We start from the raw sequence: 15,842 nt of genomic DNA, 5'->3' as shown, positions 1-15,842 counted from the left end.
TATTTTGACTCAAGCTCAGCATAGGCTCCTGTCCTGATTGCAGATGGGCTGGGTTAGAGACCAGCCCTCCCAGCTCCCCCAGTTTTGCCTTCTTCTGCAAGCACAGGCACTTAAGGATCCGCCTGTCTAGATGTTCCCTGACTTCATTTTCACAAAGTAATGCATTTAGGAGAAGAAAACCCCAAACCTTATGAAAACATCCTAGCTATTGCATGCAGTTCTTATCCGGACAGGCTCTGTGATGTTACATGCATCACTATGCCAGAAGCTACCAAGTACTCAAGTCTGCTAACAGGTAGAGAGAGGAGTAGCTGGAAACCATCACCTGTTGGGTGATAATCTGAAGGTATGGTGGCAGACCTGTCTTTTCCCGAAGTTTCATCTACATCTATCTACCTTATCAGCTTTTTGGAAGCCTGTTGCCTTCAGACTGCAGGCAGTATCACAAGCCCTGTGCTGTCTCAGAGTGGGTCCAGGTTAACTCCTGGTGTGCCTATGTGCTGTTTTGGGCAACTAGTGATGTATGCTGTTTTTGCCAAAATGAGAGTGGCGGGAGAGCCCCTGCTGCTGCTTGGTGCCTTCTGGTTAGTTTTCTAAGGAAGATAGGATTATTAGACAAGGTTATTCCACAATGGGAAGATATGGGGAAGAAATGAGGTGGTCGTGTGTTGGTTCAGGTCTGCTGTTGTGAGCAACGTTAGTTTATATCTGTGCTTTGCAGCAAAACCAGAACTGATCCTTTAATGAGATGAACCCTGTAGCCTTGCAATGGTAGTGTGGAGCTGAGAGTGGTCTGTAAAACACACATACAGCACAAGGGGTAAATGGCCCCTATGGGTTTCTAGAAGCTTGTGTTACCTGGGGAATCTCACTTTTCATACCTCCCATGAAGATCAACTCTTCATTTGGTGTTTTGAGATTCAAACACCTTTTAAAGATACATGGTGCTTTTTCAACAAGAAAGCAATGTATTTGTTCCTACTAGGAAACTTTACAAGCGTTATGCTTTCCTGCGCTGCGAAGAAGAACGGGAGCAGTTTCTGTATCACCTGCTCTCACTCAACGCCGTGGATTATTTCTGCTTCACGAGCGTCTTCACAACAATCAGTGAGTTGGAGAATCAATTTCCCCCCTGAATAAAAATTAGTTGCTGTCATGATTTGTAAGAGACAAGGCTGCTGTTGCTGGTGTCTGAGTAGCTGAGCCCTTATCTGGAAACCCCTATCTTGATTGTTGCTGCTGGGCTCATGGGTGCTGGGTGTTGCTCTGGGAAACCAGCTGGAGAGCCAAGGTTGTGTGGGAGTGCTCTGGAGAAGAGCATTGCACAAAGGAGAGTAATCAGCAGAGAGTGCTGCTGTAGCACTTGGTTTTCCTCACCGAGTTGTGTAGTGTCTTTCATCTTCCCTCCCAGACGAGTCATCTACATCCTAATGCTTCCTTCTGCCCTTTTCAAAGTGTGCATCCTCACAGCCTGCTCTCTGCAGACTGAGAAGGAGATGGAAGTCTTGGAGGATGAAATACAGGGCACTTTGTGCTCTGCTGTGTATTTTAAATCTCTTTTTGTGTCCCCTTAAATGCTAAAAAGATTCCCTTTCCATTCCCCTTCTGTAAGGAGAGCAGAGATTGGACTGAAATCTGAAAATGAATCTCTGTCTCCCTAGCACCAGGCAGTGTGAAGGCAGGAGCCATGAGATGACCTAATTATTTGAATTCACCTTGGCAGCCCTTAGTCTTCATTTTCCTGCCTGTTCAGAGTGAAGTGAAGCAAGTTTTACACGGCTGTCAAAAGAGGCACTCATTCTACTTTTTCTCCTCTTAAAGCAATAAATCCCCTCAGAACCACCACAGTGCAAAGAGATTTCTTCATCCTTGATTACTTTATTTCTGTGGGGCATCCCACTTGACAGCTCCTCCCTGTAGGACAAGTGTTTGGAATTTGAGGGTATTTTTTTTGAGTGCAATATCATTGCATGGCACACAAAAAGTGGAAAACAAACAAACAAAAAGCCTGGCTCATCTTACCCAGTTAAAAAGACAGCTTACAAAATATATGGAGAGAGAATCTTGCGGTGCTAGCGTGTGGTATCCGAGTCAAATCCAAATTGGGGTGGGTGGCAGTCCTTGGCTTAAGCACATATGGGTGGTGCAGATTTAAAAAAAAATAAAAATAAAAAAATAAATAATAATAATAATAATAGTAAATCATAGAATAGTTTGGGTCAGAAGGGACCTTCAAAGGTCATCTAGTCCAACCCCCCTGCCATGAGCAGGGACATCTTCAAGTAGATCAGGTTGCTCAGAGCCCCATCCAGCCCGGCCTTGAATGTCTCCAGGGATGGGGCATCTACCTAATGTAAGGGCGGGATGTCCCCAGACACTTGAGACTTCAGCTATGCCGTTGCCATCCACGCCAGCATTTCTGACATCCCTTCGCCCCTGCCACCTTCCGTGTGTCCCGTTAAACCCTCCCACCCCTCGGGGCTGGCGGTGGTGCCTTGCCGCAGACGGGCTTAATCCCTTTCCCCGGCGGCCTCCGGAGCGGTTTTTGCGCTAAGCCCGGCTCAGCCGCGGGGCTGCAGCACCACCGTGCGGCACCGCTGCCCGCAGAGCAGCTGAACCGAGAGCGGCTGAAGAAAAAGCTGCTGCAGAAAGCTGCTGGCAGTGACGAACGCGGGTGGGAGCTCCACAAAAGCTGCTGCTTCTGGTCTACATCTGGCAGGAGCAGGGGGTACCGCCGCCGGCTCTCCCACCCCGGGAGAGGAGAGGCTTTGCCGCCGCAGCGGGACACTCTGTGGGTTTGTCTCACCCTCTATAGGGAGAACGGAGGAGGAGTTCTACTTGTTAGGCTGTTGAGACACGGGGCAAGAACTTACCCTCAAGGGAGAGGCGTGGTTTACTCCAGAAATTGTGTTTAAGAGGAAGAAAGAATAAGTCGAGACTAACTTATTTCCTCCCCCACCCCTGTTCTTAGTGATCCCTTATAGGTCTGTGATAATACCCATCAAAAAACTAAGCAATGCAATAACCACATCAAACCCATGGATTTGTGTGTCGGGAGAACTAGGAGATACAGGCATAATGCAGATTCCTAAAAACCACCTAGAAATGACATTTGAGGTGAGTACATGCTCTTTACATTTTACTTTTCAATATAAAACATGCTTTGAATTAAACGTTAATTTGGTGAGGATTTATTGTCTTAAGAGCATGGTATTTGAGACTTTGCCCAGGTGTTCAAGGTCTCTGTACATTCAAAATCAGCAAAAATAGTGCCGTCTGCCCCTCCTATGCTAGACAAAAGTTTCCTGTGAGCAGGTACCACTTTTAACCACAAGCTTCACTGCTGTCCCTGTCCCAACCCAGCTCCTCTTTTGTCACCTAGCCAACCTATTTCCACATCTCATTCCCTTCCGCATCTCTTTGGTAGCTATCCTAATTTTCTCTTTCAGGGCTCATTTCTGACTCCTCATTTCCCTTCTTAGTTTATTTTCTGTTTTGTCTTACCACCCCCCAGGTCCCAAATTTCTTCCCCTCTTTCTTTCTTCTGGCTAGTCCCAAATTTCTTCTCCTCCCACTCCAGCTCCTTGTCCGATGTTGCTTTCCTTCCAACCAGCCAGTCTAAATCCTGTGTTCTTCAACTTCTCAGCTTCATGTGCTACCCCTAACAAACCTCAGAGCCACCACCCCCATCGGGCTCTTTTCTCTGTGCTTGCTGTGGTTTTCTCTTTGCGTTTGAGTACCCAGCGTTCCCCTCTGCTTTCCCACCCGTCAATTACAGGTTGGCTCCGTGCCGCTCTGAAGCAGCTGGTAGCAGGAATCTGCAGGGAAAGCCCCATCAGGCTCCTGTAGCTCTAGGCTGTGTCATATCCAGTAAGGAATGATTTCGTGGGAAAATCTGCTCCTAAAATTGAAGTTGCATCCATTGAGCACAGGCAGACTGGTCAGCAACAATCACAAAAAAAAATCAAAGCCAAACAAAAAAACCACACACACAAAAAACCCCACCTCTTGCCAAATACAGGTAGATTTTGACAGACACGATATTTTGCTGCATCTCATTCACATAGTAGTATTTTGTAGAAAAGATCTGCAAGCTTCTCACAAGCCAAATAACATATGTAGACATTTCTAAAGACCATACTAACACTGTTCTAGAATACTCCTTTGGCTGAAGCTTTCCTAAAATATCAGCTTGGGTAGCCACCCACTATGGAAAATGTCAGCCCAAGCTGCTTGTTTGGCAGTATTAGAAGCAAATGAAAACCAAGGTCTTGCAAGGGAAGTGTTTAGGTGACGTTAATAGATGTTGCTGCCAGCCCCACCTACAATTACATATCACACTGGAATTCACAGTCCCTTGTTTTCCTTGTTCTGTCTCTTTGTGATGTTAAGAGTCTCATGTTTTTCTCATGACTTTTGTTTTGCCCAACAATAAGTAAGTTGATCTTTGAAAATAATAAAGGATCTCAGGACTGCTTGGTAGTGTAGAGTGGGTCAACTGAAGGTCAGTATGCTCAAAATGCTTTTTTTTTTAAGTTGCTTGTACTAGAGATCTATTTCCTCTACAAAAGCACACCTTCTTATCACCTTAGTTCAGAAATTTGTAGTTAAAACTTCTCAGAAGTATTCAGAGTGAGTGTTCACAACAAAGAACCTAATCTCCTCACAAGCTTTTAATAGTTTTATTTCAAGGTATTTCTTTTCTCCTGTGTTAAAATAATTATTCTCCTTTTCAAAACATTCTGCATGTTCGGTTGAAAATACTCGCTGTGTAAATCAAAGGAAACTGAATAAAACCATACATTTGAGACCATATGTGTGTGTGTGATGGGGGTGTGTGTTGTCTGTTGTTTTTTAAATTAAGTAAAAACTGTTATTCATTTCAGTGCCAGAATTTAGGGAAGCTGACGACCGTTCAGATTGGTCATGACAACTCAGGGCTACTAGCCAAGTGGCTGGTTGATTGTGTCATGGTCAGAAATGAAATAACAGGACACACATACAAGTAAGCAACAAGTTTTAATTTTCTTTGTCTGAAATTCCTGTTTGTTAAATCTAGAGAAATCAAGAAGGCATCTATCTTCTCCGCAGTTGATCGAGCATTGTGGGCTGATTTGGGTACCAAATATGGTTGGGTTGTCTCCCCCACTCCCATTTCTCTCTTCTCAGAAGCCCTGGTTGAAGTCAAATAATCTGATAAATATTAAATGAGACCTGAATGTAGGATTTTCTCTGCATGTCTCTGAGACAGGACAGACAGTATGGATGTTTTTGAATTGATTCATATGTTTGTGTCTAATAATTTAATCTCTTGATTTAAAGTAGCGTGATAAAATTGTGCACAAATGAACTCTTTAAACCCCCATGAGCTGGAATGACAGTTAAGGGTTTATTGGTTTATTTTTCTTTTTAAAAAAATTCCAAATATCTAAGTACTGTAACAAATTTACAGAAACTCAGTTTGCAAGAAAATAAAAGGTTTTGATGATTTCTTAATCTTCTATTAAGCACATACCTCTTGTGTTGAAGTGACCTCCTAACCCACCACTGGTTTTACAAAACATCTGGCCAAGCAGACTTAATTTTTTTTCTAAAAGCAGACTTAGAAAACAATAATTCAGAGAGGTAAGCTCCAGAACCACAGTTGGCCACAGTGTAAGGGGGAAAGTAGGAAGAAAATGGGATACAAGGACTGGAGTTATGGACATGTGTGTGGATTTCATTAGGACTGTGGATGGGGTCAAAAAGTACAGCAATAAAATGTGAGGTGACGTTTAAGTGTGAGGAGACGTCACAGCTTCAGCAGGGTGGAAGCTCTGTGTGGGGATTTAATTGTTAATCACCACAATATTTCTTAAATGCTGAGTATCAGTTGTGGTTGCAAGTGAAAAGCGATCAGGTAGAAATCAAGATGTGGACCATGTGTATAACGCTTTCTGTTGTCCTGTGCTTTCACACAAGCTTTGCGTATTTCCCTTTCCCTAAGGATGATCAGTTGTGGTGCAGGCGATGCTGCCTGCTGAGCTCTGGTTTGTGACAAGTTTCTGGCTGCAGAGTATTCCCTGCCCATGTGTTTGTGGGTGCTAACTGTCCCTCCAGCTTTAGGATCAAGGTAGCCTCCCTGTGCGGCTGACCTGTGCTTGTGCTGGCTGCGCGGCAGGTTTCCCTGTGGGCGATGGCTGGGAAAGGGCGTTGACGATGGCAGCTTGGAGCGAATACTCATCGGGGAGCTGGTGTCCTCCACGTCTGACGAAGAGCTGGGAAAGCAGTGCCGTACCCCACCCCAGCAGAAATCTCCTACCACGGCTCGACGACTCAGCATCACTTCCCTCACAGGGAAGAACACCAGTAAGTGCTTTACTTTCTCCCCAGGACCCTAGAGAAGTGGGCAGCAGCAACTGCTGAGAAGAAAAGCTCCTGCAAACAGGAGAGCTCCTACTGAAGCAAGGCTTGGTGCAGAGGAACAGCTGTGAGCTCATGATTTTTTCCTGCCCCAGTTTGTGTGTCTGCAGTTTGCTCTGTGACTGTACATGTTGCCTCCTTCAGTGTCCCCATTTGACAGCTGAGAGATAATAATCTCTCTTCTTGGAACACGGAGATATGAGGCAGTAGAATTTGCAGTAGCTGGTGCTGCTCACTTTGCAGTCAGTGGGAAGACTGTTTTCTCTGAAGGGCAGTTCAAAGCATGATGTGGGTACTGCAAACGGCCTTCTGGAGGAGCACGTCTCCAGAAGGACCTTAGGAGATATCAGCTTCACGTCCCTAAAATTATGGGGTTTTTATGAGTAACTGCACCTGGCTACAACGGGGCATGGGACTGTAAGGGCCACACAAGGCATTCTGTGCTAAAGCATACAGAGGAACACTGTGTAGATCCTGTTCACAGATGGGTCCAGCTCCTGCAAAATTAGAGGACACAACTGCTGAAATGTCAAGCAAGGAAAGATTAGTCTCCAAGAGCAATGCGGCATTTAAAAACCACCACAGGACCACTGCAGCTCTTCATGTGTGTGAGTCCACATTAGCTGGAGGAGTGGGTACCAGGGCTACTTGCAGAACATTTCCTCAGGACTGAGAACACTAAGGCCAAATAATTCATTTGCCTCAGGAGCCATATGAGGCTCTGTGTTAGACCTGGCAAAGACTGTGGAGGTCATCAGGTACTAAAATGATACTGAATTACTCCATGCTTCCAAAACAACCATTGTAGGACAAGCTAATAGCAACCTACATATGTTTGAAAAACTAGAAAGGACTCGTAGTAAAACCATGAAAATGGTTGAAGTCTGGAAAACATCTGCTTAAAATGAAGTTTTTAAAGTTCAGTCTGTTTTAATCAGAAAGTGAATGAGGGACTAGATGATTTTCTGCAGGTACCTGCATAGGAGGATGAGATGGTAGCAGGTGGAGGCACAGCATGATTCAGTAGCAGAGGTACACGGCTAAACAGATTCAGAACAGAAACGTGGCAGACGTTTTAACACAGAAGATAACTTATGCTCGGAACCATTAATAAGGAACATTCTCTGCCTGTGGCCACTCACACTGGTACAATGACCAGACATGTGCCTAAAATAGATACTTGTCTTGGCTCAATAAAACACTTTGAGTTCAAGTCAGGAATTAATGAGTGCTGGGTTTTCTGGCCTGTGTCACGTAGAAGTGAGTCAAATGACTGGGCTTCTCAGCCCATGTCTCTTCATGTGAGGGTTGCTGTACTTTAGGTGATGGGCGAGATGCGATTAACTCAAATAAAATATTTATTAAGCCAGATCCTTGGGTTGTGCATTTTTAAGTAGGGCAATTTATTTGATTAGTCCAGGCTTGCTCATCAGTTGCTTGTAATTAAGGCTCAGGTTTATTCAAGACAAATGACTGCCTAAACTCTGTTAAAGATACAGAATAATTCCTGCAGTTCAAGCTATGTCATTGTGAGAATCTGATGAATGTTTTAAAGTTGGTATCTTCAGCTAGTATGCTCTCCGTCATTTCACAGAGCCTAATGCGGGACAGATCCAAGAGGGAATCGGGGAAGCTGTGAACAATATTGTGAAACATTTTCACAAGCCAGAGAAAGAGGTACTTCCTACTTTTTTATTACTTGCCTGGTATCTACAATGCATGTGAATATTTTTACAAACAGAAATGGAACCGAAGTACCAGTAGAGACTGTTAACCTTTAGATTCGAGGCTTCTGGCATACAAACAAGGGAAGTTGTACTTACGTACTCTCCCTTTCCCACAGAGAGGGAGCCTTACCATTCTGTTGTGTGGAGAAAACGGTCTGGTCGCAGCACTGGAGCAGGTCTTCCACCACGGATTCAAATCGTCTCGCATTTTTCATAAGAATGTCTTCATCTGGGATTTCATAGGTAAGCTGGTATGTGATTTGGAGGCAGAATGGGAAGAAAGCTTAGGGCAAAATGACTACCCACGCATAGACCTTGGATTCTCATCAGCTACAGTGCCGCTTGTTCCTGCCTAGCACCTGCTCCAGGTGGCTTAGAGTCAGTGGGATACAAGATGGAAGATGACAAATACTAAACACTCTCTAAGGCCTGAGTGTGAATCTGTTCATAAATTTAAGAGCACTTCAAATTCCAGTTGTTTATTCATAGGTGAGTGTTCAAACAGCTGCTTTTCTATCCAGAAAGAAGGTAGGATGGAGGCTGGGGTGGAGTAGCAATTGATGTTAGGGGGAGAGCTGGGAAAGGGCAGGGAGTAAAAGGTTTAGATTTCCAGTTGTTCATGAGAACTCTCCTAACCCCTGCACTGGTCTTCTGGTGATGCTTATCTGTAGGACTATGTTGCGGTAATTTAAGGTGTATTTACCCCCTTAAAACATGCTGACAAGTTGAGATTCTTAGCCTGAGGGTAAGCACTTACTCAGAAAAGGTGAAAAATCAAAGCTGATGGTATCGCTTACAATGAAAGCATTCTGGTGCGACTCCTTGATGTCATCTAACTGTATTAGACATCAGCCAGTCTGCTGACCACTGCTGTGCAGCAGAAGTGGAGATCACTAGCTACCTATGGTCTTCAGAGCGAGGAATCTATATATAAACTGTGCAATAGCCCTCGGCAGGTTGTTAACTCTAAGTTGCCATGAAGTACTTCTGCTCACTGGGTTCTGATTTTCTCCCAACCACAGAGAAAGCTGTTGCTTATTTTGAAACCAGTGACCAGATTGGAGACAACGAGGAGGCCCTTTTGCTTCAAAGATCGTCATGCAAAACCTTCTGTCACTATGTGAATGCCATCAATACAGCTCCAAGGAACATTGGAAAGGACGGCAAATTCCAAATTCTTGTTTGCCTGGGGACGAGGTACCTAATTGTTCTTTGTTAAACGTGTCCTCTTGCATTAGACTAGAGGAATATTTTTACACCGTTGTTATTACCTTTAGTTTTCCATTTTAAGACATCTCATACCTATCTATTATCCAGTACCTATTTTAGGCAGTTATAATACTAGATGCGAAATTGGAGCAAAGAAGCAGTAATGATACACGGCTTGTCTCTCGACTGCTAAAAATATTGTGAGCTTTATTATAACTGTTAGTTTGACAGTTGTATGCATGAAATGTCTTGAAATTGTATTTTTGATGATGTGTCAGCTTTGGGAATGCAGAGTTCCTTTGCAAGAGCTGGCGCATTTCTAAATCCTGATTGAATCACTTTGCCTATGAAAATGGGGTGTCTGTTATTTTGACAAAATTATTCTGGATGAATCTTTCTTTCCCAATAGGATGCTTTCTGTCTTGCACTTGGGGAGGGGCTAGGCAGGGATGCTTAGTTGTATTTTGGAGGGTGGAAGCTGATATGTCTAGAGATAAGTACCATTTTTGTCTTGTCTGTCTGGATATGTGGAAAAACAGCTGGAAGTGTGTCAGTTGGTTTTGCCCGAGTTTTACTTTCCCTGTTTCTGATCTGAAAATATTGCTGAATTCTTACAAAGTCAGTTGTCGAATTCTGCTGATATCTTTCCATCTTCATTCCTACAGGATGTTCAGTTACCTGTATTTTACTAACAAATTCAAGGGTTATGATTACACAGGGAACTTTTATGTGCAAACAACATGCATCACCCGCAAAAAACAGACTGCATGTTTTGGGTTGTGTTCTTGGAGAAGAATTTCGGTTTGAGATCTGTTGTACTTAGCGCTAAAATAATCCCTTTCATCCCCTTGGCAGGGACCACTTTCTCTCTCAGTGGATCCCCTTGCTGGCGGAGTGCCCACCCATTACAAGGATGTACGAGGAGAACGCTCTCCTACGAGACCGCATGACTGTCAACTCCCTTATCCGAGTCCTACAGACGTTGCAAGATTTCAACATCATCCTAGAAGGATCGCTCATTAAAGGAGTGGATGTTTAGCATGGCTTTGCTGAGAACTTCATTATTCCTTTCCCAAGCAAGCAAACCACAATTGGAGACCTGTCAGGACTTGAACGCGATGGTAGCGCACCACCGTAAGGCAAAGCTGCCGGTTGAAGTGGGAGCGGGAAGCCCAGTTTGTGCCCGATGGGGACTCTTCTGTAAAGCTGCAGAAAGCTAAGATGCAGTATTGTAGTTTATTTGAAACAGAAATTTAGTATAAAATAGAGTATTTTCATGTGTTAGATGTGTGTAAATATGCTATCTTCTTGAAGAAATTATATTACTCTAAGAAAATTTTCTTAGAGTGAATGTTCTTGTTCTGACTATGAGTAGCTTAAACCCAGGGGAAGGACTTAGGGGGAGGGAAGGACCAAGATGGGAAGGGATGGCCCCTACTTGCTTGCAAGGAAGAAGCCAAACGATATGTAAATACAGCTCAAACTCAGCAGGGCTTTTTTCAGGTATTGCAAATTAATACAGCAAATATCCTTATGTAGCCATTGTGATTGTCTCACTCTTGGAAATGTCATAAGCATATGCTGTTTGACCTACTGTGCATGGTCTCCCTTCGGTTTTTTGTTTGCTCGAAGACTCAACCCTTTCCACGCATGGAAGTTGTGAGTCGTCGTGGTTTTTTTCTGTAAGGTCTTTCGTGTCACTTCTGTTGATCTCCAGGAGGGGAGACAAGTGTCGAAATGCTTAAACACTGGAGAGGAGGACTCCTGTCAGCCTTGGAGCCTGTGAGTATGAGAGGCCTGTTTAAGCGGTGCTGCTGCAGCCCGAGATGGAGAACGATGGCTTGCTTGTCTCGCTCAGTGTGTCCCTTGCCTGTTCAGATGTTCTGATTATTCCCCCTCGCCCTCAGCCAGCTTGCATCGTGGAAGGCTTCTTTTTTCCTTTTCTTTTTTTTTTTTTTTTCATGTTAAGGAATTTGGTTCATACCAAATTCTTGCTGTACTTGACAGGAATCATTGCTGTAGAGCCACAAGCACCGATGTTGCTGTGCTACTGAACTGTATCAGCTGGTTTTGAAATGCTGACAGGTTATGAGTCTTCCTTTATCCCACAGAATGAGTGTTCCTAGGAAGTACAGGATTTTTTAAAAAATTGTCTAGCTACTGAAAATGAATGAAGCAAAGCAGAGGGGGGAAGTAATATCACTTTGTTTCTTTGAGGCTTCTCTACTGCACTCTTTCCAGTTAATATGTTAGTAATACAGTGTGTTTATATAGATACAGCCCTTGAAGAGGAACTGGGAGCAACTGAAATCCTGTACACTAAAAATTCAGCAACAGATTGTATTAAAATCATCTTGTGGATACCATGCAGCAAACACAGAGTATACTTTCTATTCTCATAGATGGGGGTTGGAAGGATCTGAGGGCATAGTTCGTTTCATCTGGTTTTAGTTTTTGGAGATTAGTTTAAAGATAGGTGTTTGTTTTCCACTTGTTTATTCCCTATGATTTTGGCCATTTTGTCAGTGGATTTCTGTGGCTGTCAGCTGTGGCTTGGGAAAGGCCCCTGGCTGGTACTGTAAGTGCATTCCATGGCGCTGTGCTCTCAAGTGGTGTTAGGAGGGACTTGGGAACGGTGGGCAGCAGCAGGTCTCAGTACAGTGCGCACATGAAGGAGGGAGGGATGAGAGCCAAGGAAAAGGAAACAGGATGAAAATTCAGGTTTGCTTCCTCATCTGCTTTTTGTGAAGCTTCTTTAATTTCCCGTGGTCCTTCTGGTGTCCAGTTCTTATACCAGCAACTCTCTTTAGTGTCCAAGTTTCACGTCACATTCCCAGCCAGAAGAAAACTCCTCAAGTGACTTCATTTCATTAGAAAGGAGAGGTTTTTTTGTTATAGAAGCTTTTTGTTTCTAAGGAAGAAGTAAAATAATACTGTCAGGGAGTCATTGACTTTAATGAGGGTTCCAGCTTTTTAATAACCGTTCTTGCCTCTGGGGCTTGTACTTCCTTAAACTGTCTAAACTCATCCCAAATACTGTCGGCAGCACTGTGGGTGTGAGTAACTAACGTAAGGGCTGTGAACGGTGTCACGAGTTAGTAGCCAGAGCCTGCAGCTGTGTGACATCTCTCTCACATTTCCAGAAATGTGAAATTTGGGGTGTTAGGGTTTTCTGTGTGGCCAGGCGAGTCTGCTTAAAGTCAGCAGAGGATGCATGGCAACCCTTCAGCAGCTATTGAAAATGCGTCACTAGTACTTAACTCTATCAATAAATTACACATTTAGCACCAGAAACCATGTGGCAGCATTATTTGGTAATGACTGCTTAGGGTGTTTTGATTTCTATTAGCACTCAGGCCTTTTATGTCTAATGACTGCTGTACATGATTTTTTCACGCCCAACCCAGTCTGAGTGACTTTCATTTTACAGAAATAATAACCTCTTCAGTCCTTGGATTTCTTTGCAGCATCATCTGCATTTGCTAGCTGGATACTTCTCAAACGCATACTACTGCATGCTTCTCCAAAGACTTTTTATGACTTAAGCAGTCGTAAGATTCATCCAACATGACATGGGTTAAATGCAAGCAGGACAAAGTAGAAATGTGAGCACCTCCAAAGGTCAAGAATAGAGGAATAAACCACAAACAGAGAAAAAGGCAGTAACTACATAAAGTCTTTCTTAAGTTAAAATAAGTCAAAACCTGAGAAATTTTAAAATTCAAAACAGGGCCTTCCCCCATTTCAAACTACATCAAGGAGCCTTTAGCACTTAAATTTAACACAACTTCACGTCGGCTTTTTCAGCAAGTGTTGACTTGTTTGGTTTTTGTCAAGTTTCACATCATATTAATAATAATCCAATTAAAATTATGTGTGTCAAATATTTCCTTGTAGGCAATAAAGCACCCTAAGATACGTTGGACGGGGCACAGCTGAGTGCCTCGGATTCCTAGAAGACTAGTTATTTGACAGCCTTGGGAGCATGGTTCTTTGTAGTGAATTTTTATTCTACCATGTTTTTTTTTTTTTAGTAGACTACTTTTGTTTTTTGGAAACTGTGAGGGTTTTTTTCTGTAAGGTTTACAGAAATCGTTCTACCCACTAGAGTGGTGAGAAACCCATCAGGATTCTTCTAAGCTGACACAGTTTTTACTTCAGTGTTAAAGCACCTTCATGGGTTGAGAAAGGGAATCTTGGAAAAGACCAAAGCTCTCCGGTATCTGCTTTTTAAAAAACAAAATTCCTATCCAGTCCCTGTCTGCAGATGTCCGAGTTTGCATAGTCCTGTTATACTAACATCCAACATGGTAACTTAAGGGAGTCAGAGAATCAAATGCCTCACCATGTACAAAATGTGTATTTATAATTCTCTGAAATCAATGAAATTCTACTGTTTTGTGGAAAATCTATTCGTTTATTCCAAGTTGGTTTGTGTAATTAGATATCATTGTTCAAAAATGTCTTTTTAGAGTAGTTGCGCGATGGCATATTTGAGAAAATTCCTTCTTTCAATCAAATGAAGGTGCACATCTTAAGGGGAAATACTGTATGTTACACTTGAAATGTACAAATGTGCCCTGTATCGCTTAAAATGATCCTTAAATGTCTCCATTAAGTATATTTTGTCTTTACATTATTACTAACTGAATAAGAACTGGATTATTTTCAAGACAACATTAGTAAAAGTATTGTTATATCAAGCACTTTAACATACATATCACAAACTGACATGGATTTTTCAGGTTTTGAAGTACCTTGAAATACAGCTTTTCATGCTACGTCCTTTACAAATAAAACTGTGAGAATAATGGTCGGTGTCACTTTCTCCTTGCAGAGGAACCAAGAGATTCGAGTCTCAAACCAAAGAGCTGATCTGAACCTGGAGGGCACATTTCATAAAGGGAAAAAGTCAAAGAAAACGATTCATTCGATAGTGAGATTAACTGCAGTCGAGGGTCTCTTTCCTCTCTTCACACAGGTTTCTCTGATATTTGAGCTCAGGGTTAAAAAGCTGGAATGAAATTCATATCCTTCAGTCAGTTGTAAGAAGAGAAGTTGAGAGAAAAGAGATGGGTGCTAGCAACAAAAACAGGTGCAAAAGAATGATAGTGAAATGCCCTGCTTAGTAATTAAAGGCTTTTCTAAGTTGGACTGGCTTTTCAGAAATTCCCCTCGCCCTGTCCCTCCCAGCTGTAGCTCTGCTGGAATTGGCAAAAATATGAAAATTTTTGGAAACTGCGTAGTTGAAATGCAGTTCCCTGCATGTGTGTGTGCATGGGGTGAGGTGGGGCACAGCCGTTCATTCATTTGACCTCTTGGTTTTGAAAAGGCAGAGACTGAAAGTCTCAGAGCCTGGGACCACATATGTGGAAAATCAGAAATACATTGTTTGATGATACTGATACTTATCAACGGTGTAGCAGCAAAAAATTATAGGATCCCATAGATGTAGATAAAATCCATAGAGCTGCTTGTGGTCAAATTTCAATAGGACGAATGACCATACTTACCACACTTCCTCACTAAATGCAGTAGGCTTAAGTACATAAATTGGAGGTAGTGGGATCTACATTTTAAAGGCAGTAAGTATTTGAAGTGAAGCAGGACTACACTTGTCTAGATGAGGAGGTGCAAATAACCTCCTCTCCACTGCGCTGTCATTGATGCAGTCTGGGAACACATCAGTGTTCTGTGCGAAGGGTGAGTAGAAGAAAACTGTCTGAGAAAACTTGCATGGGTAGGAGCTGAAATAGCTCACCAATCTAGTTTGTTCCTTTCCAGCATTTCAGGTAAGCTTGTTGGAACAAATTGTGTTCAAGTTAAGGGCGAAGCTGCTTCCCTGTCTGTCACCCCCTCAGCTCAGAGGCTGGGGCTCCTGTCATTGCAGTCAGGGAGCATTTCATTGCTGACATTCCTATTTTTTTCTTCTGCTATTCCATCAGACATGTATCATTATAAGCTGGTTTGAGCTCAGCACAGGATGTGACAAGAATGGGAAAATTTCCATACAGGTCTGCTATCCAGTGGCTGGTTAAAGTAAACTATCTGCCAAAGCCACTGCGAAGCTGATTTGTCAGTGGAAAGCTGTAGTTCTGCACGAAAGCTTGACATTTTAATGGGCCCATCTGTGTTCCCCACAGACCTCGCAAGGCATTTCAGCTCCTTTGAAAGAATGTCTTCTGTCAGAAGAGGATGTGACCAGACAAATTATTTTCTCCTTTAACCAAGCCCACCTTTGTCTTGAAGTAGGGGGAGGAAAGGGAGCTGGAAAGAAAAAAACAACCAACCAAACAAACAATAAACAAACCACACATGCACACAAAACAAAGCAAAATAGAAAACACACACGAAAAAAAAACAAACCACTACCACAGCTAAAACCTCCCCGATCCTTATCCACAGCATATTTTTCAAAAGATGTTGCTCTGAAGTACCTCATTGCTGTGTGATCCAGTGACAAACTTATCACTCAATAATGAATTCAGTGGGATCCATAAATGT

General features: G+C 42.9%; 1 protein-coding gene across 3 annotated transcripts in view; it reads left to right on the top strand.

Moving 5' to 3' along the window:
- The window catches only part of DENND5B (DENN domain containing 5B), a 117,392-nt gene extending 103,243 nt beyond the window's left edge, over window positions 1-14,149 (top strand). For all 3 annotated transcript variants that reach the window (XM_065631950.1, XM_065631966.1, XM_065631958.1), the window contains 8 exons: window positions 986-1,107; window positions 2,972-3,117; window positions 4,887-5,005; window positions 6,161-6,348; window positions 7,997-8,079; window positions 8,246-8,372; window positions 9,152-9,326; window positions 10,194-14,149. In XM_065631950.1, the coding sequence (XP_065488022.1) occupies window positions 986-1,107; window positions 2,972-3,117; window positions 4,887-5,005; window positions 6,161-6,348; window positions 7,997-8,079; window positions 8,246-8,372; window positions 9,152-9,326; window positions 10,194-10,377 (1,144 nt within the window). In that variant the 3' untranslated portion in view covers window positions 10,378-14,149. The remainder of the gene's footprint in view (window positions 1-985; window positions 1,108-2,971; window positions 3,118-4,886; window positions 5,006-6,160; window positions 6,349-7,996; window positions 8,080-8,245; window positions 8,373-9,151; window positions 9,327-10,193) is intronic.
- Window positions 14,150-15,842: the final 1,693 nt, after the last annotated feature.

The sequence above is a fragment of the Caloenas nicobarica genome, chromosome 1, assembly GCF_036013445.1.
Source record: "Caloenas nicobarica isolate bCalNic1 chromosome 1, bCalNic1.hap1, whole genome shotgun sequence".
NCBI classification, from domain to species: Eukaryota; Metazoa; Chordata; class Aves; order Columbiformes; family Columbidae; genus Caloenas; species Caloenas nicobarica.
The sequence above is the reverse complement of the archived record's forward strand: the minus strand, read 5'-3'. Positions and strand labels throughout refer to the sequence as shown.